The sequence below is a fragment of the Theropithecus gelada genome, chromosome 17 (assembly GCF_003255815.1).
Source record: "Theropithecus gelada isolate Dixy chromosome 17, Tgel_1.0, whole genome shotgun sequence".
NCBI lineage: Eukaryota > Metazoa > Chordata > Mammalia > Primates > Cercopithecidae > Theropithecus > Theropithecus gelada.
This window is the reverse complement of record NC_037685.1, coordinates 62,313,951-62,338,490: the sequence shown is the minus strand read 5'-3', so window position 1 is coordinate 62,338,490 and position 24,540 is coordinate 62,313,951. Positions and strand designations below refer to the sequence as shown.

The 24,540-nt window shown below is 46.1% G+C and overlaps 1 protein-coding gene across 2 annotated transcripts in view; it reads right to left on the bottom strand.

Moving 5' to 3' along the window:
• ALOX5AP (arachidonate 5-lipoxygenase activating protein) overlaps nt 1–24,078 on the bottom strand; it is a 45,276-nt gene extending 21,198 nt beyond the window's left edge. The window contains exons 1-2 of one of the 2 annotated variants that reach the window (XM_025364269.1): nt 23,957–24,078; nt 3,274–3,398 (exon numbers count right to left, since the gene is read on the bottom strand). In XM_025364269.1, coding sequence (XP_025220054.1) covers nt 3,274–3,398; nt 23,957–24,078 — 247 coding nt within the window. Of the gene's footprint in view, nt 1–3,273; nt 3,442–23,956 lie in introns of those variants that run through there. The other variant, XM_025364270.1, reaches the window with a different exon arrangement.
• Between the last annotated feature and the right edge of the window lie 462 nt (nt 24,079–24,540).

Sequence of the window (24,540 nt, the reverse complement as noted above, 5' to 3'; positions counted from 1 at the left end):
ATGGTGCTTGGGAGGTTTCTTGCGAGTGTGTGTATGTGTTGGGGTAGAAATAGTAACAGCAGCTCCATTTCCCTCCTTAGCACTATGCTCACAAATCCTTATGACTCCAGGGCCATATTGTCGCCAAAACTTGGAGGAGCCTGCCTCTCTTGGGGGAAAGAGGACGCTGCTAATGCCTGCCAGCTCCCCCTACAACCAGAGCAGATGTAGAACAGCCTCCACATCCTTCCTCTGCCATCACTAAGTGTAGCTCAGGGGCACTGAGCCCCTCCCCTCAGTTCACATTTCTTCCCAATCACTTTCTCCAAATACAGTATGTGCTTCCCAGGTTTGCATCATGTCCAAGCTGCTGGTACCTTGGCTGGAGAAGTTGGAGGCTCTCTGCCTGCTACTCATAAGAAATGCATCTATGTAATTAAAACTTGCCCTAAGCCCCAAATTGGGGAGACAGATTTGAGCCCAACTCCTGTCTCCTTGCTGGCCAGCCATGCAATGAAGCCTTTCTTCTCTCAAAAGCCAGTGCCATAGTACTGGCCAATGAGCCCATTTGCTGCATTCTCTGGGAAACCAAGTTTTGATAGTTTTGGTCCAGGTTTCTTAGAACAATGTATTTGAAACTCGTTCTGTTTTTCCAAATCTGCATTCTGCTGGATCAAGCTGGAAGGGGTTACAAGTTTGAAGATCTTGATGACTAAACAATGTTTGAAAGGCAGAGGGGGACATTGCACCAGGTGGGCCGGCTCTGCCCAATCACAGAAAATCAGGCTTTCAAAGTACAGACAGAGTGCAGAGCCCAGTGCAGTCATGGGTGCATGTGGAACTGTGCCTCACTGTCTTAGAACACAGACTGGGTGCAGTGCCTGATAACACCATGGAAATCTTTCTTTAACTAACAGGAAGTGTTCACAATGGCATTTTAGGGTATGAGGAAGAAGAAAGGCAGGGTTTTTGCATATATTTTTTTGAATTCTGTAAGGTAGGTCTATGGTTGCAACATTGAGGTGAATTAGAATTGCAAAAAGAGGCTTGGACATACATCTGGATCTTTGGGATTACCTAAAAACTCACAGTTAAAAACAAATAGTCGTGTTATCTCCCAAGTTATTGAATGTTTTGCCACCTCCACTGAGAGGTATATGAGGGGCTCTGCTGTGGTTTCATTGGGACCACAGAAATTCCCTTACTGAGCACAGGCAGGAGAACTGTGCAAAGTCACTCTGACCACACATTGCCTCAGCTGGCTCCCAAGGGGCAGCTGTGACAATGGAGGGACAGAGGCAGTGACGTGCAGGCCATCACGCTCCAGCCCAAAAAATTAGCTCCCTGCTGGTTCGTGCTGGTATCTCCTCAACCAGGAAGCCCCCAGCACACTCACCGCTCCCAGGAACTCTGTTAGTGAGGCCACTGTGCTCTGTGGTCTCTAAAAAGTCTAGGTCTCCAGACTGTGGCTGTCAGGACTCAGACATCTGGCCATCTTTAATCTTACCTCCACCTCCCACTTGTCCCACAGAAGATTTAATCCTATCTGTCAAAAAGAATTCGAAATCTCACACCCACCTCAATCTGAGCAGGGTTTGCTAAACCATGATGGCAAAGCCCAGGATAAAGCCCTGGGCAGAGCAGGGCCAGTCCCCTAGTGCACCTCCGTTAGGAGAGGTGAGGAGAACCTGTCCTTGAAATGGAGAGCTCTGAAGCTTCCCCTAGCTCAGCTCTGAATCGGGAGGGAGCCGGACAGGGTGAACTCAAACTTCGTAGCAGAGTTCAGCCCTAACTGCACAGACAGGTGAGGGGGCACAAGGTCTCCTGTCCACCAATGCCCCTCAGTTTTATTGATGGGTGTCAGGGGAGAGGTGAATAAGTGAATACTAGAGCTGAATAAGTGCTGGCCACCTGCCCACCCATACAGCTACCTTTGCAGAGACTGCAGGCGTGGCCGCAGGCTGACCTGTCCATCACTGTAGCTGTTTTGTTCCCTGCTCTATTCTCCCGTACCCAGAATACTATCTGGCCCAGAGCAGGGTCTCTGTACATGTATGCAGGTTGAATAAAGGAATCCTTGCCAATTTACAGGGCCAAGGGAGCCCCGTGTGAAATCGTAAGGGCTCAAGGAAATGGTGGCCTAAATAAGCCATTTGTTCCCTCTCTGAGCCACAACTTCGTTGTATGTAATTTAGTATAAAAATGTTTGGGTCAAGTATACCACAAAGTATAGTTCTTATAGAAAACATACTTGGAGTGTACGAAGCTGGGCCTTTCTGCCCTGGAGGCTGAGGGGTAGGCTTGCTCTGTGCCCAGGAGGCTACATCACCATCATCTGTCCATACTCAAGATGGGGGAAAATAGAATATCCCAGGGTGATTCAATACTCAAAGTTCCAAAACGTGACAGCGTGTCAATGTTCAGTAATCACCACGAAGCTACAGCAGCTGCCCTTAGTAATTACTCTTTTTTTTCTCTATCTTAATAAATATAAAACACAAAGGCACTGGAGATACTTATGAAAGTGGTCTGAGGCAGTCCTAACTCAGAACTTTAGGGAGACAGCGCTACACAGTCCTCCCTTTTCCAGATCTAGGTATCCTGCTTGTTTTTTTTTTTTTTTTTTTTTTAACTAATAGCGGAATAATGGAAATGCAAATGCTGAGCAGGACAATTTTCCTCTCTCTCTCTCTCTCTCTTTCCGAAGTATACAATGCATATGAAAAATGCTTCTAAAATTATACATGCTAGAGAAAAAAAAGGTGTCACAAAAATAAAACCATGTTTCTTCAGAAGAACAAAAGAAAAAAGTAATAGAGAGGAAACATAATAAGATGATTTTCCTACACACCTACCAAAATCACTCTTGTTAGACTGCAGATGACTGCGAACTTCAATTGCGCTGCAGAAGTTAGAAAAGCCCCGTGTCTGCGTAAATGTGTATATCATGTTCCCTTTCTAGTCTTCTTACCTTCCACCTCTTGCCTGGCTACATTAATCAATAGTTAAAATGCTGATCATAGACACTTCAGTGAGGGTTTTAGCAAAAGCCTTCAAGTTGCAGCCCTGGCTCTAAAAATGGGACCAGTCATCACCACAAAAGTGAAAGACTAAAAGGAGGAAAACGCCAAATTTACACAGAAATACACACAACCCTATACATTCAAATAAAAAGAAGCAAATAAAGATAAGGTAAAAGTGTGTGTGCGACACAATAGTTCAAGCCTGACTTCCAAACACCCATCAAAGAAAATCTCCCCTTCTGTCCTTCCCTGAGTAAAAGGTTTTCCTTACCGTTCTGGACCACGCTGATGAGGGTGACAATGGCCAGCAGGACAACATTGCCTACAGCTTCTTGATCCATGTTTGCTTCAGGCTCTCCGGAGAGGACTGCTCTGGCTCCGGCCCCACAACCTGCCCTGTACAGGAAGGGGAAGTGAGAGCTTGCACTCTTTCATCATTAGAATTTCTGAAGATCCCCAGCACAATGACACAGTGCCTCCTTCTTCCTTTTTTTTTTTTTTTTTAAACTAGCCACCAAAATGCCCTGGCTGTGGTTCAGTGTGACCTATCAGGAGAAGCAGGGCTTGGCAGAGGAGCAGACAAAGCCAGCACACTCTCCTACACTTCCTTGTCATGGGAAACCTCCCTGGGAGTCTCCAGAACGAATCCTGGATCCAAGACTATGACCAGCATGAGCCCAGCACAGGCACCAGAGAATCTGGAAGCTGCCATCATCTCTGACTTCAGCAAAGAGAAAGAAGGGAAAGAAAACCCAAAACTTTCAGGTCAGACAGAGTGGTATAAGCCTATAACCCCAGCACTTTGGGTGGCTGAGGTGGGAAGATCGCTTGAGCCCAGGACTTTGAGGCTTCTGTGAGCCGATGACTATGCCACTGCACTCCAGCCTGGGCAACAGAGAAAGACTGTCTCACACACACACACACAAATGTAAAATGAAACTTTAAAACCATTTATAGAACACCAAAAGATCTGTGCCCCAAGTACTGTCCTTCTTTTTTTGAATTCCAAGAAAAAAAGTGAACACTTAACACACAGTAGGGCCCTCGGTAGCAGCCACATAAGGTTTGAATGAAGGAAGGAATCAATGGCAGTGGGGAGGGACAGCTGATATCTCCATTTCTTCAGAGAAAAGTAATAAAAGGAATTAATGAATTAAACCAAAGAATTAAAACCAAACCAAATAATTGGCAAAAGGCAGAAATAGAGTTACAGATGATCCCTAAGGGAAGTTTCCGAAGGGTTGTTAAACACTGCAACTGGCTTTTCTGAGGCAATTGTAGAAACGCCTTCCTGGAAATTCTTTTCAACTTAGTACGAGTAGAGCGGCCGTGCTTTCTGAGAGAGTGTAAGCGTGGACCTGCCGGGTGGGTGAGGTGGCTGTCTGGTATTCTGCAGCTCAGCTCAGTGTGAATGGCAATCCCTCCAAGGTTACATGGCAAATGCAAAACATCTGCAACCTTTGTACCAGACTCAGCTATTTGGCATTGGATAAGAGGTGCTTTTATCAAAACTTCACTTTGAAAGGGAACATGGACCACTGTAACTGGTGGCAGCAGGGAGGGCTGCATCTCGGCTTGTAAGAGGTCAGTGTAGGGGAAGATATTGCTCCCTCAGACATACAGTGCCAGAGGCCAGCTTGAGTGCCCTCAGTTCAGCTGAGAGAGAAAAGCTGGTGGAGGCAATGTGCAGAGTTGCAAGCGGGGAAACCAGTAGCCAGGGCAGTCGGGCTGGTCATGACACACTTGGGTACTCCCTGAGTACCTAGGGCACTTTGTAGAGTGTAGACTTTATATCAGCCAAGGCTCTCCAGAGAAACCGAACCAATAAATGAATAAATCTCCATATATACATACACACACACATATCTCCATATGTGTATATATATAGATTTTTATATATGGAGATGTATATATGGAGATATATATATATATATGGAGACAATGAGGTACAGTTCCACATGCACCCATGACTGGGTTGGGCTCTGCACTCTCTCTATACTTTGAGAGCATGATTTTCTGTGATTGGGCAGAACTGACGCACTTGGTGATCCACCCTCCTCTGCCTTTCAAACATTGTTTAGTCATTATATATATATATATATATATTGCAGATTTATAATAGAAATTGGTTCACATGCTCATGGAGACCATGAAGTTTCATGGTTTGCCATCGGCAAGCAGGAGACTCGGAATAGCTGCTGGTGAAGATGAGTCTGCATTCAAAGGCCTGATCATCAAGGAGGGCAATGGTGCAAGACCCAGTCTGAATCCAAAAGCTGGAGAACCAGGGGCTCCAGTGTCCAAGGGCAAGAGAAGATGGATGGCCCAGCTCAAGAAGAAGAGGGAATTTGCCCTTCTGCCCACTTTTTGTTCTATGCAGGCCCTCAGTGGATTGATGACACCCACCACGTTGGTGAGGGTGGGAATTCTTTACCCAGTCCACTGATTCCAGTGCTGATCTCTTTCAGAAACACCCTCACCAACACACCCGGAAAAAACATTTTACCAGCTACCTGGGAATTTTTTAGCTCAATCAGTTTGACATAAAATTAACTACCACAGAGTTATTACAAGATTGGTTAGGGCTCGGCACTTGCAAGATTTGTATATTCACCTTAGTGAGATCCAGTTCATACCTGCAGTTTGGTAAGTTTCAGGGGATGTTTGGGTTTTGGTAGCCAAGGAGTTTGAACCCCATAGAGTTAGCCCTTCTAACATTTACCACATCTTAGTGACAATGCATCAGAAGTGAAGGCCAGTCCTCTTACAAAGTATTCCAGTTGCAAGCAGTAGAAACTTAGCTCAAACTAGTTTAGGCAAAAAGGAGAATTTATTCACTCAGAGTCTAAAAATCTGATAACCGAAGTTGAAAAGAGTAGAGATGTGGTTAGGCCTTGGAGCTAGAAAGCTTTCTCTCTCTCTCTTAAATGCTGCACTCTTAAATGGGATTCTCTCTCTCCTGCCCTTCCCCTCTTTTTACTCTCTCTTCTGTCCCTTTCTCTCTCTCTCTTCCCCTTCTCTCTACCTCTGTCTCTTTCTTCCAATCTCTCCTCTCTCTCTCAGCTTCTCTTAGCATGTCAAACGTATTCTCTCTGGAGGCCTGTTTCCTGGCGACACCTTCACCGTCTCTGGAGTTTTACATTTTACAGCTTCCATCACCTGTCAAAGACTGACTTCTCTCATCTAATCTCTTAGGGCAGCCTCATTGGCCCAGGCTGCCCGGGTGTCCATTCTTGGAGAGGTCAACCAGATGGCAGGAGAACGAAGACCCTGGTAGTTCTCACAATTATCATATGGCAGAGGGGGACTAACCCCGCAAAGAAAAACTGGGAGGAGGGAATGAGAGGTGTATTTAGTGTTGCACTTGATGGTCCAATGCTTATAATCCCCAGATTTAAATTTCCAGTTTTTTTTTTTTTTTTTTTTTGAGACGGAGTCTCGCTCTGTCACCCAGGCTGGAGTGCAGTGGCCGGATCTCAGCTCACTGCAAGCTCCGCCTCCCGGGTTTACGCCATTCTCCGGCCTCAGCCTCCCGAGTAGCTGGAACTACAGGCGCCCGCCACCTCGCCCCGCTAGTTTTTTGTATTTCTTAATAGAGACGGGGTTTCACCGTGTTAGCCAGGATGGTCTCGATCTCCTGACCTCGTGATCCGCCCGTCTCGGCCTCCCAAAGTGCTGGGATTACAGGCTTGAGCCACCGCGCCCGGCCAAAATTTCCAGTTTTTAAAGAAGTTTCTCAATCCTACACGCTTCTGTCTTTAAAACTCATCCCAATCTGCCGGCACACGAAAACAGCACCTACGGGGACCAACATGGTCAGCCCCCACCACCACTGGAAACCTTCCGGGCTCCGTGGAACGCAGGGACCCATACCTTCTGGGGCCCCACACATGGGAGAAAAGTCCAGCCATTCGCGCTTTAGAAGGCCCAAAGGCGCCTGGAGAGGTGCTGGACGCCCCTGCTCTGAGCTCCTCGGAGTCACCCGCAGGGGGCAGCCGGCGCGCAGAGCACGTGCAGAGGCCCGGGGATGGAGGGAGTCCACTTCACCCGGAAGAGCGTGTTAATAGCCGAGACGGCCATTAAATGTTAAATGACAGAGCACACATTAAGATTCTGGCTGCGGCTGCAGAGGAGCACTTATCAGAGGTGAAGCTCTGGAAATGCCATTCATCTCAATAGAGAGCTGCTGACACAGAACAAAAAGACGAGGGGCGCCGGGAGAGTCAGGGAGGGGAGCACAGCCTGCCCCGCCTGGCCGCAGCCCAGAGCAGCCCAGAATTTGGAGGCGCTGAGCGGCTGTGTCGTGGGGACCTAGTCTGTGCTGGACATTGTGCCCAGAGCCTCACGTTTGCTCCTCAGTGCAACCCTCTGAGGGACAAATTACCCGCCTCCCATTGCCCAGAAAGTGAAACTGAGGTTCAAAGGGGTTAAAAATGTGGTCAAGGGCCTGGCACGGTGGCTCACGCCTGTAGCCCCAGCATTTTGGAAGGCCGAGGCTAGAGGATGGCTTGAGTCCAGGAGTTGGAGACCAGCCTGGGCAACATAGCAAGACCCCCGTCTCTAGAAAAAATAAATTAGCTGGACGTGGTGGCAGACCTTTAGTCCCAGCTACTCGGGACTGAGGCAAGAGGATCGCTTGAGGCTGTGGAAATGGAGGCTTCAGGGAACTGTGATCTCAACACTGCACTCCAGCCTGGGCAACAGAAGGAGATCCTGTCTTTAAAAAAAAAAAAAAAAAAAATGTGGTCAAGGCAGAGACCCACATAGCAACGAGCAGAACAAGGGTTCAAGCCCAGGCCGGTCTGGCTTTAAAGTCGGGGGTTTTAATCACCCTACGTGGAGTCGTCTTCAGAACCTGGGGCTCCCTGGTCCTTCTGCATTTATGCCTGGCAATCCCCTCACAGGCTAAAGCACTGAGCACTGGCCCCTCAGCCCTGAAGAGAGATTTTTAGAAAGGAAAGAAAGGAAGACATATGCACTTCACAGGAAATAACATATCCCCACGACATCTGACCGTTAGCAAAGGTAATTTTACAAGAAATATCCCACAGCGACAGCCCACCCCTCTCCCGCCCATCCCCTGCTCCCAGCGCCCTTCGTAATTATGCATATGCTGCACTGATCTGTGTGTGACAGGTTAGTTAGACAAATGTGCTGGGAGTAGGCAAGAATAATTAGCACATTCATTAATTAGAGTACTGTTAGTAGTTTGACTGTGAAGGACAACCATTTGTCAACAGAGAGCAGGACAGCTGGGGCCAAGGAGTGACTCAGGGGGGCAACAATTCAGGGATGCCAAGGCTCTGCCCAGCTGCTGTTAAAAATCCTAGGAGCTGTGCAGACACTTTGCGTCAACATGCTTCCATCGCCATGGCAACGGGGCCACTATGCCCGGCTGTCAGCCTACAACACTCATGTAGCCTTCATCCTCACTTCAGGGTACACGTTGCCATCTCATGACATCTCTTCCCTCTGCTCCCCATTCAGGGTTGCCCTCTCTGATCATTAGGACGAGGATTTACTGGTGGTGAGGGAGAGGGGCAGGAGGTGGGATCAGTGCCAAGCAGGGCATAGAAATACAGCCCAGGTCTACAGGCTGGAATTATGGATGGTTACACAACAGTTCCTTTTCATTTCAGTTAGTCTCAAGAATATTCAGACCAATATTGATCTGAATGATAAGTGATATGAATAGAGAGACCAGGCATGGTCTGTTCCAGATGTCACATGCCAGTGGTGTCTGTGAGAACCAAATCAACCTGGTTAAAGTGTCGTTTCTCCTTCCCCGGCCACAATCAGGTGGCCTTTCCTTCCATGAATGGCTAGCTCATGGTTCTGAACAGAACTGAACTAAATTGAGATGAATCCTCATGCCATCCTGTAGCTGAAGAAACAAAGATAGTGAATTTGCTGTAACTCATATACTATTGATTGAACTCCACACATGCTCAGAGTGCTTTACAGATACGACCTTCTTTCTCTAGAATCTTAAGTTGTTAGCTGATCATATCAGTGCAAAGCCAACAAATAGAAGGCAAAGTCCATAGCCATTCACACAGATAGCAGGAAGCCAATGTAGTTTCTGCAAAACCCCTTCCTTTTCCCATTACAAACTCACACCACACAGTGTATTGCTTATGCGTTTGTAGGAAAATGAAGCAAATGACACACGCATATGGAAAACATCACGTAGTATGTTGTGTAAGAAAACAAAGGTTAAGGCCGGGTGCCATGGCTCACGCCTGTAACCCCAAAACTGTAGGAGGCCGAGGCGGGCTGATCACCTGAGGTTAGGAGTTCAAGACCAGCCTGGCCAAAATGACGAAACCCTGTCTCTACTAAAAATACAAAAATTAGATGGGTGTATTGGTGCACACCTGCAATCCCAGCTCCTTGGGAGACTGAGGCAGGAGAATCGCTTGAACCCGGGAGGCAGAGATTGTAGTGAGCCAGGATCGCGCCGCTGCACTCCAGCCTGGGTGACAGAGGGAGACTCCATCTCAAGAAAAAAGAAAAAAAGGTTAGACATGGATTTCTTTGCTCCAGACTTAGCTTTATCTGTTTTGTAGGCTATCCAAGGAAAGGAGGTCGGTCAGTCATGGGCATGGCCTGCCTTGGGAACATTCAGTTCTGATAGGATTAAAATTCGTGATGCCCATATATGCTCAGTTGATTTTTGACGAAGTAATTCAATGTGGAAAGGAAAGTCTTTTTAACAAGGGTGCTAGAACAACTGTATATTCTTATGGGAAAGAAAATGAACCTTGACCCTTTCAGAAAATCACACAAATTATAACTAGAAGTGGGTCTTAAACATAAACATAAAAACTAAAAATATAAAGCTTCCAAAAGAAAACATAGGAGAAAGTCCTTGTGACCATGAAGAAGACAAATATTTTTTAGATAACACAAAAAACATGAGCCATCCAAGAAAAAACAAAGAAACAAAAAAAACCCCAATAAATTAGACTTCATCAAAATGTAAAATTTCCACTCTTCAAATAACAACAGATATTTTGCTTAAAAAAAAATATACATATAGCCAATAGGTACATGAAAAGATGTTAAACATCATTAGTCACTAGGGAAACACAAATTAAAACTACAATGAGATAACACGATACACCTATTGGAATGGTTAGCAAGAGTATGGAGCAACTGGAACTATCAATCATTGCTAGTAAGAATGTAAAATGGTAAATGTAAAAACGGCAACATGTTGGGAAGAGTTTGACAGTTTCCTTTTTGTTTGTTTGTTTGTTTTTTAGAGACCAACTTTCTCACTCTGTCACCCAGGCTAGAGTGCAGTGGTATGATCATAGCTCACTATAACTTCAAAGATCTGGGCTCAGGCGAATCTCCCACCTCAGCCTCCTGAGTAGCTGGGACTACAGACACACACCACCACACCCTGCTAATATTTTTTATTTCGTAGAGACAGGGTATCACTATGTTTCCCAGACTGTTTGAACTCCTAGCCTCAAGCAATTCCCCCACGTTGGCAGTTTCTTAAAAAGCTAAACATACTTACCGTATGTCCTAGAAATTTCACTCAGGTATTTCATCATTAGAAATGGAAATATATATTCTGTATCAGTCAGGGATTGACCAGAGATGCAGAACCACTAGACAATATTGTATATTTTTAAATATATATACACATACATTTTTAAGCAATTCATTATAGGGATTACACCGTATGCAATTAAGGAGTCTGAGTGTGGTTTTTTTTTCTGGAGTTGCTGTAACAAAGTAGCACAAACTGAGTGGCTTAAAACAACAGAAATGTATTGTTTTACAGTTTTAGGGAATAAAAGTCTAAAAATCAAGGTGTCGGCAGGGTCATGCTCCGTCTAAAATCACTAAGGGAGGATTCCTTCTTGCCTCTTCCTGGCTTCTGGTTATAATCCTTGGTTGGCAGCTGCCACCACCTCCATCAGCACATGGTGTTCTCCCCTGGCGTCTCTGTCTTCCTGTGGCCATCGTATAAGGACATTGGTTGTATTGAATTAGGAGCCCATCCTGAGCCAGTATGCCCTCATCTTAATTAATTAGATTTGCAATGATGCTGTTCTCAAATAAGGTTACATTCTGAAGTCCTGGCAGGTAGGGCCTCAACCTACCTTTTGGGGAAACACAATTCAACCTTTAACAGTGAGGCTGCTGTTTCTGTGGCTGGGGCTGAATCCTAAACTCTAAAGGGGAGACTGTCAGGAAGGGAAGAAAGGCATGACGTGTGAGAAGCAAGGACAACCCAAAACCCGCAAGACTGAGCTGACACTGAAATTTGCAAGAAACCACAGGATGGGCTGGAACCCGTATCTATCACTCACCAACATGAAGCCCCAACTTCAACGTTGGGGTTTTCTGCAGAAGAATCTGATGCCTTCATCACAGAGCAGTCAGAGAAACTGAAGGAGTTTCCAGCAGAAGCTGGAACAGCTGTGAGCTCAACCACTGACCTAAGCCAACCAGATGATGGGCAGATTCCCAACAATGTGAGACAGAGCCACATGCCCTCCCTGACCTGCTTAGTGTAAAAAGATACTGCTCCTTCACTCCCACCTTCCTCATCTCATGTGAAATGTCTCCAGTGGCCCACACTAATCTAGAGGTACATAGGAAAAGTGAATTTGGGGAAACATGGCTCTAGTGTAGGCACATTGACACAATACAGATCTACCAGGGCTTACCTGGTGTTAGCTTAGCATCCATTCGCACCTCTTAACCATGCTAAAGTTGCCTTCCAAAAAGACCATGGTGACTGGGCACAGTGGCTCACACCTGGAATCCCAGCACTTTGCGGGCCCAAAGCAGGTGGATCACTTGAGGCCAGGAGTTCAAGACCAGCCTGGCCAACATGAAGAAACACCTTCTCTACTAAAAATACAAAAATTACCCTGGCGCACCTGTAATCCCAGCTACTCTAGAGGCTGAGGCTGGAGAATCACTTGGACCCAGGAGACAGAGGTTGCAGTGAGCCAAGATTGCAGCCTGGGCCGCAGAGTGAGACTTTGAGGGGGGGAAAAAAAGGGCAAAATCATGCTTCCACCTAACAATGAAACTTTCTCTCATCCAGTAGAAAATGCACTAACCCTCTTCTCTTTATTCATCTTTGAGTGATATTCATTCTGCTTGTAACTAAGTCGCATTCCTTTTTTGATATCTTATAACTTAATACTGAGATATAAAGTTAACTACCATTAACACATATTACGTTTTATAGTAGAGAAATTGAATAGAGGAATAGGAAAAAACTGGTTAGCTGGTGTGGTGGTGCATGCCTGTAGTCCCAGCTACTCGGAGAACTAAGCAGTAGGATCAGTTGAGCCCAGGTGTTGAAGACCAGCCTGAGCAACATAGTGAGAGCTCATCTCAAAAAATAATAATAAATGAATAAACTGGTTAATATATGCACAAATACATTTACATCAAGATAAACAAGAAATATTCAACACTATCACCTTCCTCATTTCTCAAACTGGTTGTGTGGTTTTTGACTGACATTTATAACTACCTTCCACTACTCATTCTATATTCCCTTTGGAATTCCCCATGTTCATGAATAGGAATTCCAAGGGGAACATAGATGGAATATAGATGGATATAGATGGATACAGATAAAATATTCTCCTTGGAATATGCCCACCTCAGTAAGTCCAAGTTCCTTGCCTGGTGGCTCAAATCTTCATTCCTGAAGGGCCTGGACCACAATCAGTCCTCTGTGTACTAGGTTGGTGTCGCTTTCTATTGACATTAGTCACAGACACATAGAGTACATACTCCTCACCCTCATTGTGAAGTGACAGTCCAATTTCTCCTTGGTAATTAGGATCAGTCACCCCAGGTGGGAAAGGAACCCCCTTCCTTGCTTGTGTATTCACTGGCATGAGGAGATGGCGAACTGAGCTGTCAGTTTAGTGGAACCACCATTGTATTCTCTGATGGAAGCATTCCCCCCATAGGAACTAAGATTTCTGCAATAGCAGAGCCCAAAGTTACAGGAATGGGAAGGAAAAATTACTACTCGAACACCAGGGTGTTAGTGAGAAAAGCCACTCCCGTTTTGACCCCATGATTCTTGGACCCATGAATCTTGACAGTGGGAGAAATAGTATCATGTATTGGCCACTGACTTAAAGCATCCTGGAGGACATAACCCCAGGCCAACAAGGTGTTGCTGCCCAGCTGGTGCTGTCACTGAGCCTTTAAAATCCATTCCACTGTTCTAATCTGGCCACCTGCTTCACTGTGAGGCCAGTGAAGCCCGTGATCAGAAGCTCATATCTGTATTTCCTTTGCTGTAAGATTACTTCCTTGGTCAGAAGCAATGGTGGCTGAAATTTTATAACAAATAAAATTAAGCCCACGGATGGCGGGTTTGGCAGAGCATTGTAGTCAGGGAAGGCACATCCATGTCTAGAGTAAATGTCTATTCCAAGGAAGACAAAGCACTGCCCCTTCCATGATGGAAATGGTCCAATGTAATCAACCTTCCACCAGTTGGTTTTCTAGCCCAGGGAATGGTGCCATATTGGCGTAGATTTCTATCTTGGCAGGATGAGCACTCGGCAATGGCTGGAGCCAAATTGGCCTTGATGAGTGGAAATCCATGTTGCTGTGTCCATACATAGCCCTGCCCGCCTGGTCATGATATATGTAAGCCCGTTGGGCAACAGTGGCTGGGGAAATAGACTGGCTAATGCTGTCAGAATGAATCATCTAATTCAGCTGATTTTAAAATCCTCTTCTGCTGTGGCTGCTCTTTGGTTAACATTCATATGGGATACATATTCTCATGTTTTGTGTGTATTCAGAGAATTCTATCCATATACTTCTTCTCCAGGACTCCTTGTCACCAGTCTTCTAATCAAGTCTCTTGGAAGTTCCTGATCATCAGACTAAACCATTAACCACTCTCTGTGATTTTGTGTAAATCTGTAACTTATGGCCATCTTCTCTTCTAGGCAAAATGAACACCCACTTGTATTGCTCTAAGTTCTGCCCACTGAGGGGGTTTTCCTTTGGCACTGTCCTTCAGGGGTATCCCAGAGTAGAGCTGTAGTGCCTCAGCTAGGCACTTTGGGTAGTATCAGCACTATAAACTATGCTCCAATTTGTTTTTTCCTCCATCAAGTAGGCATAGGAAACTCCCCGTGAAGCCACAGATGCAGACTGGGAGGGAGCAGTCAACCTGGTAACAGTACTGGCTGGGCCAAGGGCCTGCGCTACTTGCTCTTGCAGCTTATTTGTGCCTGCAGGACCTACTTGGGCCCAATCTCATATTCCATTTGATGATGGAACACTGCTGTGTGCACCCAACTTTCTGCCTTGGGTCAGATGACTCTTGTTCACAATGGACAACTCAGGTCAAAAGACAACATGGTGGCCCATGGTGATGCATTTTGTGTTTATTATTGATAGCAGCTAGAAGATGTTTCTCAAAAGGAGAATAGTTATCTTCAGGGAATGACAGCTTTGCTCCAAATCATTAGGTGCTATGCTGGGGTTCACCTATAAAGGCCTGCCAAAGGCTCCAAACAGCTTCCCTTTCCACTGCAGCTACTTTAAGCACCATCATGTCAGTTGAGTCTTAAGGCCTAAGTGGCAGAGCAGCTTGCCCAGCAGCCTGAGCTTGTATACACAGCCTACATTCATTGTTCTGGGGTCTCATTCAAAACTGGCAGCCTTTAGGTTTCAAAATGGTGCAAAGCTGGAAACAACCAAATGTCCATCAGGCAGTAAATGGATAAACAAACTGTGGTATATTCTTATAATGGAATTATCCAGTAATAAAAAGAACAAACTACTGAGGCACACAACATGGATGAATCTCAAAAACATTATGCTGAGCAAAAGAAGACAGACACAAAAGAGTGAATGCTGTATGGTTCCATTTGCATGAAACCCTAGAAAAGATAAGCACAATTTATAGCAATAGAAAGCAGATCAGTGGTTGCCTGGAGCTGGGGCTAGGGCTGGATATTGACTGGAGAGGGACACTAGAATAAAAACTCACTCGTTACTGTGAGAACGGCAATAGGCCATGCATCACCATGACAAAAAACACCTCCCACTAGGCCCTGCCTCCAATATTAGGGATTAAATTTCAACATGAGATTTGTAAGGAACAAATATTCAAACTATATCAGATACAGTTTTACAGGCCCAGATCCTAAAGAGGATCAGATGACATCTGGGCAGGAGAACTGAACGTTATATATCCTCTATGTTCTTTCATTTATTCACTCATTCAACAAATACTTACTGAGCACATATACCATGTGTCATGCACTGGCTTGGTACCAAGCAATAGAACCAGTTAGTGTTAATATTGGTTAGGATAAAGTTCATTTGCGTATAAGCAAAAAATAAAAAATCATAATAATAAGCAATGGCTTAAACACGTAAGCTTTCATTTGCCTCTCGTTAAAGGAATTCCAGGGGTAGGCAAGCCAGGGCTGGTGTGGTCCAAGGTGAACAAGAACATAGGTGCCTTCTTTCTTCCTGTTCTACCCATCATAAAGCGGGCTTCTGCCTTAACATCACCTGATTGCCTGAGACAGCTTTGAAGTGTCTGCCATCTGCACCGCATTTTAGGAAGCGGGAAAGAGAAAGAGTAAGCAGTGAAATGAGGAATTACCTCTTCAACGAGCTTTCCTGGAAATCCCACCCTTCAACTTCCACTTCTATCTTATTGGCCAGAATGTCAGAAAAGATGAGGAATGTAATCTGTCAGCTGGGCACTTTACTGCCTTGAATAGAGCTTGGAATGAATGGGAAACATTTTGGGTAGTCAACTTCCTCAATCTTTTTTTATAGAGGATGTCAGGAAAATCTTACCAGAGGAAGTGGTGTTTTGGCAAATACAGGAGGAAAGAAGAAACAATATGTTCAAAGATCCTGAGCAAGAGAAAGTCACCATGAAGTTGAGGACCTGAAAAAATTTCCATTGAGTGGGAAATCTGATTGAAAAGATGATGTGGGAGGGGTTGGGGAATCACATCACAAAGGGTCGTGCCGGTTCCATTAAGGAGTTTCAAAATGATCCTGGGGGCAAAGAGAAGCCACATGAGGATTTTAAGAGGAGGAGTCTCACAAATGGTTTTGCATTGTAGAGTAGAGCACTCTGGCTGCAGTGTGGAACACAGATTGGAGAGACCAGCACGGAGACAGGGAGAGCAGTTGGGGTCTGTTCCAGAGAAGAGATGGTGGATTAGACTAGGATGGTGGCCATGGCCTTAGACAGAAATTTGTGTATTGAGGGTCTGTTTGCTAAATAGTAGCTACAAGGCTTAGTGAGGGATAGACGGTGAGGAAGAAGAGTCAATAATGATGCTCAGATTTCTGACTTAAACAACCAGATGAATGTTGGTGCCACTGCCTGAGAAGTCCCTCTTAAGACTCTTTAGCTATCCTGACTCTTACGGTACGTAGTTGGGGCCATTTGGGAATGTTGCTGAAGTTCTCGTTGCTTGGCTGACTTTGGCTATTCTTGAGTAAATGTTTGATAAGCACAATAGCCCTCAAACAACCCATTTGACAGTGGATTGATTGAGACATGGCAAAATTAAACTTGATGCAGATGTATGTGTATTAAAAATGAATGCCCATCTCCTATGGCCTCCTGATAGAGAAGAGAGATGTGTATTCGGCTAGCAGAGAGAAGGAGCGTTGGGTGGGATCAATGAAGAGTCCATGAACCCTGTGCAATGACTGGAGAACTGAATGACAAGCTTCATTTCCCCGGTGTGTGGCTATGGGGTCCCCAGATCTAGGTTAGGGATTCAGTATCCATACCTCATCTTAGGACTGAATTACAACCCTTTCAACCAAAGAGCATCTGCGCCCACAGAGAACTGGGAAGGAAAATTAGAAAAGTGGTTGTGCCCCCCAGAAAACGCTCTCAGGGCACAGCAACCCATTCTCTTAGGGATGAGCAGGGAGAAGAGATTTCTTTTCCTGCCTTTTACTGACAGAAATTTTGCAACATGCAAGGAAATAGGATATTCAGATTAAATGACTGGGCATTCAAATATTCAAAAGTTAAGTTCCTTCCCCCAGCAAAATTAGCCTGACCATATTAACAGAGTTATATATTGCATGAAAGTGGTTTAGTTCCTGTTTTCCTTTTGAATAAACTGGCTAAAAATATTATTGTTTGTGGTGTTAAATGGATTTCATAAACTAACTAACACAGGATGTGGCTAAATTCATAGTACTGTGATAATTTTAATTGAATTTTCTGACTCCTACATGTTTGTCAACTTTTAACACTGTATTAAGCATAAGGTTCCAATGTTATTAATATGAAATGCTCACATTCCCTTATGACTGTGATTATATTTTGTTATCATTCCTAAATGTTGTATTAAGTCTATTTAAAAGATATCCCAAGAGACCCTTATATGTTTACTGCGTTAGAAGAAAAACAGATGTTCTCACACATCCTGAGAGATAATACAATTTACATTGCGTATGCAGCTTGTTGAGAACCACTTAAAGATCTTTCTAGGTGGCCAGAGGGTTTAAGTAATCCATAGCATCTGACAGCGTGTCGTATTAGAAAATTAGAAAAAAATGCCAATCACATTTTCCAAAAGCAAAAGCACATTTAAAAATTATCCTCTGGAGGCCAGGCGTGGTGGCTCACGCCTGTAATCCCAGCACTTTGTGGGGCCGACGTGGGCAGATCATGAGGTCAAGAGATCAAGACCACCCTGGCCAACATGGTGAAACCCCGTCTCTACTAAAAATACAAAAATTAGCTGAGCGTGGTGGTGTGCGCCTGTAGTCCCCGCTACTTGGAAGGCTGAGGCAGGAGAATCCCTTGAACCCAGGAGGCAGAGGTTGCAGTGAGCCAAGATCAGGCCACTGCACTCCAGCCTAGTGACAGAGCAAGACTCCGTCTCAAAAAAAAAAAAAAATTATCCTCTGGGGAAAAAAAAAAGGGAGGGGAAGAGAACATTTGAACCACAGTCCTCCTGTTCTCAGACTGTGATTGAATTACAATCACAAATTAGAACTGACGTGAGGCTTTCAGCAGAACATCCCGACTGGTTGCCTTACTCACTTGGAACTTGTCCATAGTCTCACTTCTCTAGAAGAAGCCAACCACCTATGACATAGCAAGAGATGACCCTGGACAATCGAAATAGATTAAATAGGGAATAGTCACTAAACAGTATTGACTTTTGGAAATGCCCTAACCAGCCTGGTTATTTTATGAAGGATTGTAACAAGCTTAGTTCTCTGAAATCTATACCTAGAGCAGATAATAAGCAAGAAAGTAAGGAGAAATAAGGAGAAGGATATGGAAATATTTGTTGAATGCAGCTAAATGCAAGCAGCCTTACACATATTATTTAATCTTTGTGACATCCCTATGAAGAGGTATAATTATCCCGGTCCTCAGATGAGGATACTGAGACAGAGAGAGGTCACGCCGTGTGCATGCACCATATGCATGCAGTGAAGCTGAAGTCCTAGCCTAGAGAGTCATTACGTGAACAACAATTACTAACTTCTATGAAACGTTTTATAGGTATACCAGATACAGCACGTTATATCTATTATAACCCTTAATTCTTACAAAGGACTTTAAATCAACCTCCATTATTGTCACCATGCCTTAGACGAGTGCATTGAGGCTTGGAAAGTGTAGGTTCCTTTCCCACCATTGCACAACTAGCTGACAACTGAGACAGGACTCAGACCTGGTCAGTGTGATGCCTGAGCTCGTGAGATTTCACCACAGCCTGCACTGCGCTGACAGGCACGATGGCAACAGAAGTGGCGACTTGACGGCAGAACACAAAAATAAAGCTAGGCAGGCCAAGACATCCAAAAGATGCTGCTGTCACTCAAGAGGAAGGCAGCAGTTTGGATCAAGGGAAGACTGTGAGACATGTGCCCACATTCTCTGTGAACGTCGGGGAGGGAGAGTGTCCAGGTGCTCAGTGGTCAGCTATGAGCATAGCGGGAGAGGGCTGTCATGACCTCAAAGGTCAGCATTTTACAGGAGGTCTGGGAGCTGCATTGGGCAGCTAGGTCTACCCTGATCCCAGCTCCTGATGCGACCTCAGCTTCCAGTGTAAACCCCATGTGTTGACCCTGAGCTTTGTGGAATGGAGAGAATAAAAGGCCTTTTTTGAGAAGGTGGCAGGGATGGCAGATTCCAGAGAAAGCGATAGGTGAGAGGAACTTTCAGAGAAGAGGCTGAAGCCACACGAGAGTTTGCAGTTCATGGTGTGAGCTTTCCAAAGGGCACAGTGGATGGGTTTGCAATGGAGAAAAGGATGGAGAAAGGGGGCAAGGATGGGTCAGAGACATGGGGAGAAGAACTGAGCAATAAGGCAGTGTGTAGTTGTGGAGTTATTACAGATATGCATATCTGTAAGAGGTTTTCGTCCACAGTTCCTGGCTCATAACTCCCATAGCCCTTACTACAGTCTTGTGTTACAATGTTGAGTGTGTTAGACCTCAGGGGCAGTCCTCAAAAACAGAATCTTTCGGCCGGGCACGGTGGCTCACGCCTGTAATCCTAGCACTTTGGGAGGCCAAGGCGAGCAGATCACCTGAGGTTGGGAACTTGAGACCAGCCTGACCAACATGGAGAAACCCCATCTCTATTAAAAATACAAAATTAGCCGGGCGTGGTGGCGCATGCCTGTAATCCCAGCTACTCGGGAAGCTGAGGCAGGAGAATCGCTTGAACCCGGGAGGTGGAGGTTGCCGTGAGCTGAGATCGCGCCACTGCACTCCAGCCCAGGCAAAAAGAGTGAAACTCCGTCTCAAAAAAAAAAAAAAACAAAATCTTTCTGACCTACTCCCCCCCTCCCTTTCACCTGCCCCTCAAGGCAGGACTCTAATCTTGCCCCCATCCCACCTTTCTGATTGTGGGTTTTAGGACCCTCCCCAGGGAAGCTCTAGTCCTATACCCTGGGGAAAGAATGTGGGTGTCTTGAAGCTTCCACAAAAACCCAAGAGGACTAGGTTGGGGAGCTGAACATGTGGGGGCTGACAGGCAGGTGAAGGAGAACTCGTTCATGTACTGAGAGAGTGGCGCACCCCAGCTCCACAGGGTCAGAAGCTCCTGCACTAGGGACCTTTCCACACCTCGCGCTATGCATCTTTCTCTGCCTATTTTTATCCTTTAAAGTGTCCTTCGCAATAAACTGGTAGCTGTGTTTCCCTGAGTTATGTGAGCCACTCTAGTGAATCAGTTGAACCCAAAGAGCGGGCTGGTGGGAGCCTCAACCTGAAGCGGATTGGTCAGAAGTTCCGGAGGCCAGCCCTCCGCCTGGGAGAAGGAGGGTTCTGTCTGGAGGATCTGACACTATCTCCCAGTAGACAGCGTCAGAATCAAATTGGAGGACACCAGCTAGTGTCTGCTGCTTGGGGATTCCCCCACGCCTTTGCTCACAGGAGCCTTCTGCATTGATGACTGTTGTTATGTTGCTGTAAGTGAAGAGGAAAAACTCAATTTGGGAGTTTTTTTCAAACACAGTAGTAAAGAATTTAACACTGCCCAAAAAGAGGTCTGGCTTCTGCCCTCGGCTTCTGAGAGGTGATCTCTAAGGCTCTGAAACATCCTGCCTGCTAGAGGTGTTTTCCGTTGCCTGGGGACATTGGGTCACGGTGTGTGATTTAGAGCAGGGACTGTGAGTGACGTGTAGCGGTGGAGGGTCTGGGAACAGATCGGCCGCATGGGCAGTCAGCTGTGCTCCTGTGACAGAATCACAGTAAAGACCCTGGACACCAAGGCTTCCCTGGTGGGGAACACTCCCTGCGTGTTGTCACACGTCACTGCCAGGAGAGTGGCGCTGTCCGTGACTCCACGGGAGAGGACTGTGGGGGCTCCATGTCGGGCGCTGTCCTGGACTCTGTGCTATGCGTTTCTTCCTTTGGCTGATTTTAATCTGTATTCCCTCCCTATAAGAGATCATAACCATGAGTATAACAACTTTCAGTGAGTTCTGTGAGATCTCTCAGCAAATTATCACAACTCAGGGTGGTTTGGGGAACCCCTTGAACTTGTAGTTGGTGTCAGAAGGCAGGATAGTGTTTTGTGGACTGTGTCCCCTCCCACTTCCAGTTGGCTAAAGGTTCACAGGCCATCACTGACTGTACAAGGGAGGAAGGCTCTTTGCAGGGGGCGCTGATGTTTTAGACAATAACTAAGGAACACAGAGCTGCAAAGTGAGGTAGACTGACCCCCTTAGTCTCCTAAAGCAACACTTCTCAAACGCTAATGTTCATACACACAACATCGGGATCTGATAAAATGCAGATTCTGATTCTACAGGTCCAAGTGCGGCCTGATGCGCATTTCTGATAAGATGATGCTACTGCTCCTTGGAGCACACGTTGAGTGAGAAGGTCTTACATCAACGGTTTCCAGACCGTGTTACATACTGAAATCCCGTAGGGAGTTTTTAATTATCCTCATGTCCAGGCTACACACCATCTAGTGGTATTAGGCTGGTGTCCCTTTCTCGTTGCTGCGGTGTTGGCAGGTATAGTCAATCAAAGCATGGGGCCAGGTAAAGCTCTGCTGGTGATTGAAAAACGCAAGCCAACAATAGAGGTTGACAGGTTGTGTTTAAGAAGGTTGGGAAATACAGAAAAACAAGACTGACAAAGAAGCAAGTAGCTCGGCGTGGGATTCTCCTTGTCCTTGGGGATCTCTTCCTTAGCATGCGGTGGCTATCATCGCCACTCTGACACAGTCCTAGCTACGCAGATCCCCTGCAGCAGCTCAGTTCTGGAGGGGAGCCCAGGTTCAATGGCAAGAGTAGGCAAATGTTGACCCAAACTCAGCATTGCAGTGACATTCTTACCAGGCCATAAGTGCTGATATTTTACTATGACTGTATTTTTTTTTATCGCTTTGAATGCTGGATTCGGTAGCTAGGAAAGGACAACCTTAGAGGTCAAAGGGCCACTTGCCTGAAAATAAGGTCCTGAAAAAAGAAAATTACAGAAGCCCAAGGGGATGCTCGCATGTTATGAAAGGAAACTATATGGAGGGCTTTTCAGAATGCCTCGGCATCTGAGCACATCCTCCTGGGAAACACCTCCCCAACACGAATGTGGCCTCCACAGGGTTGCAAGAGGAGCCATGGAAAAGGCAGCTGGGGACATTTCCTGGGGAATGGGCCACTTCCCACCCCATAAGTGATGTCCCTGCCTCCCCATCCCACTGTGGGCCTCAGAGGTTCAAACTACCTGTTGCGTCTGCATGGTGTGGACATAGAGGCAGCCAGGGTGAGGAGCAAGCAAGAATGGGCATGCGGATAACCTTGACTCCCAGGGCCCCAGAAGGCACTCACCACCTTCACTCAGGCCACTGCAATGTGGCAGAACTATGCTCCCAAAACTATACTGTTTGTTAGAATAATAAGGAAACTATCATACATTAAGTGCAGTAAATGTGTCAGGCATGGGACCGAGTGCTTTGCACCCAATGTCTCATCTAACATGGACAAAACCCAGTAAGACAGGTATTATATTATTGCCCTTTTTACAGATGAGGTGAAGCTTGGAGAGCCTCAGGAACTTGGCCATAGTCACGTGGCAAGTTAAAGCCCGGTTCTCAAAGCCAGGCTGCCAGGCTCCAAAGCCAGGGAAACCCAGCTGTTTCTGAATGCTCAGAGGACTCACGCAACCCATCCAAGGTCACATATTGACCTGGAGAAGAAGCAAGGCAGTGAACCCCAGAGAGAGGACAAGCCTCCTCTGTGTTGTGGTGCCCCAGGACCCATCAGGAAGTGATCTGGCCACAGAGGTGACCCCTTCCAAGCCAAGGGATAGATTCTCAGAACCTTGACACAGCTCAAAGCGGGCAGTACAATGCGTAATAGGATAAATGCCAGGAACGGAGTTGCCCGCAAAGGAAAATGAACACTGTGGCAAGCCCTGAGTTTCCTAACAGGAACCAGAGGCTGTAAGCTAAGTAAAGACATTCAACAAGTGCCCAGGGTGTGACGGTGCAAGCTTAGGAGAGCCTGGGAGCCTTCTCAGAGGCTACAGATGCCCCAGCAGAACACCCACCAATGTTTCCCATGTCTAGGATCTTCTCCTCCCCTTTGAAGCATCCAAGAGAGCCATCAGCAGGCTGGAGACTATATGCTAGGTCCTGGTTCGTGAACCCCCCACCCCTCACCCCCCACCCCCTACCTCCCACCTCCACCAAGCTCTCTTGCCAGCGGCCACCTCTCTTGAGCAGGAGCCAGAGTAATGCAGGGAGAACAGGAAAGAATGAATGATGCCCCCAAAAATGGAGCATCTGCCCTGGCAATGATGGGATCCCTCTGGTTCTCAGTCAAGTGGATGAACCCCACATTGACCTGTCATATCTCCCCTCTCCTGGTCCTTCACCCTTGGACTTAGAAATCCTCTCAGTGAAGACAGAGATACAGCTTTTTCCTGCCCAAATGCCTTTCTTAGGAAAGAGTAGAAAGGATCACCCAGCTTCCAATGGAACAGAGAGATGCTGTCAGCTTTTTGTGAATCTCTGAGCACTCAGCTCAAGCCTTCTTCTTCTTTTTTTTTTTTTTTAAGGTTAGCACATTCATCACATCCCCTAATGCCTATTCAACATCTGTTCTCTAAAGAGTCAGGGAGTTACCTCCAGGGGGACTCTTTCAGGGAGACCACAGTTATTTAATGCAAGGCAGAGAGTTCCTTTAGTGTTCGCTAGGAGTCTGACACCATAATTCAGATTTATGCAATAAAATTCCAGAAGAAATTTGGTTGAGAAACAGGTAGAGTTTGATGTAGATTCTGGGGCTACTCTAGCTGCCCAATACCGCTTCTGGGAGCCAGGGTTCTTAAAAACCACTGAACATGGCCCTGGGCCCAGGTCAAATTTGTAGGAGGCATGGTAAAAGATACACACACACACACACACACACACACACACACACACACACACACACACACACACACACCCACCCCAGCACCGATGGCTTATGTTCCCAATATGCCCCAAGGTGCCAAAGGATTTCCCAAATTCAGAAATTTTCAGAGTCTTCTGTGTATGCCAGGGAGCATTGTGATTAAATGTGAGCATTTTTGTTTCTGTTGACTTCTGGAGATGTACAATGCCTGGTTCACAGTGAAGTCAGTTCTACAGAGTTCTTGCAGAATTGTCCAGATGTGGCAGGGTCCTCCTCTATAGAAACGGGAGATGAGAGGAGGTGCTAGGGGGCAAAGGTGGGATGCAGGAACCAGGTCATACAGAGCCGCCCCTTGCTGGAGCCCAGGCCCTTTCAGCCCCATCTTTGCCAAAGCTTTGACCCCTTCACCTCCAAATGCCCAGATAATAGGAAGCAATTTCTGTCCCTTTTCTGAGTACCTCTTGCTTCACCAGCCCTCCCCAGACCAAACACACCCCAGACAAGGATGGGGGCAGGTACAGTTGCCAACTGTGACATCGGGGCAGTGCAATGTCAGAGGGCCAGAAATTACATTATCTCACTTACTCATTTCCTTGTACTAGGCAGGGAGGAAGTCCTATAGACTCAAGTCTGTC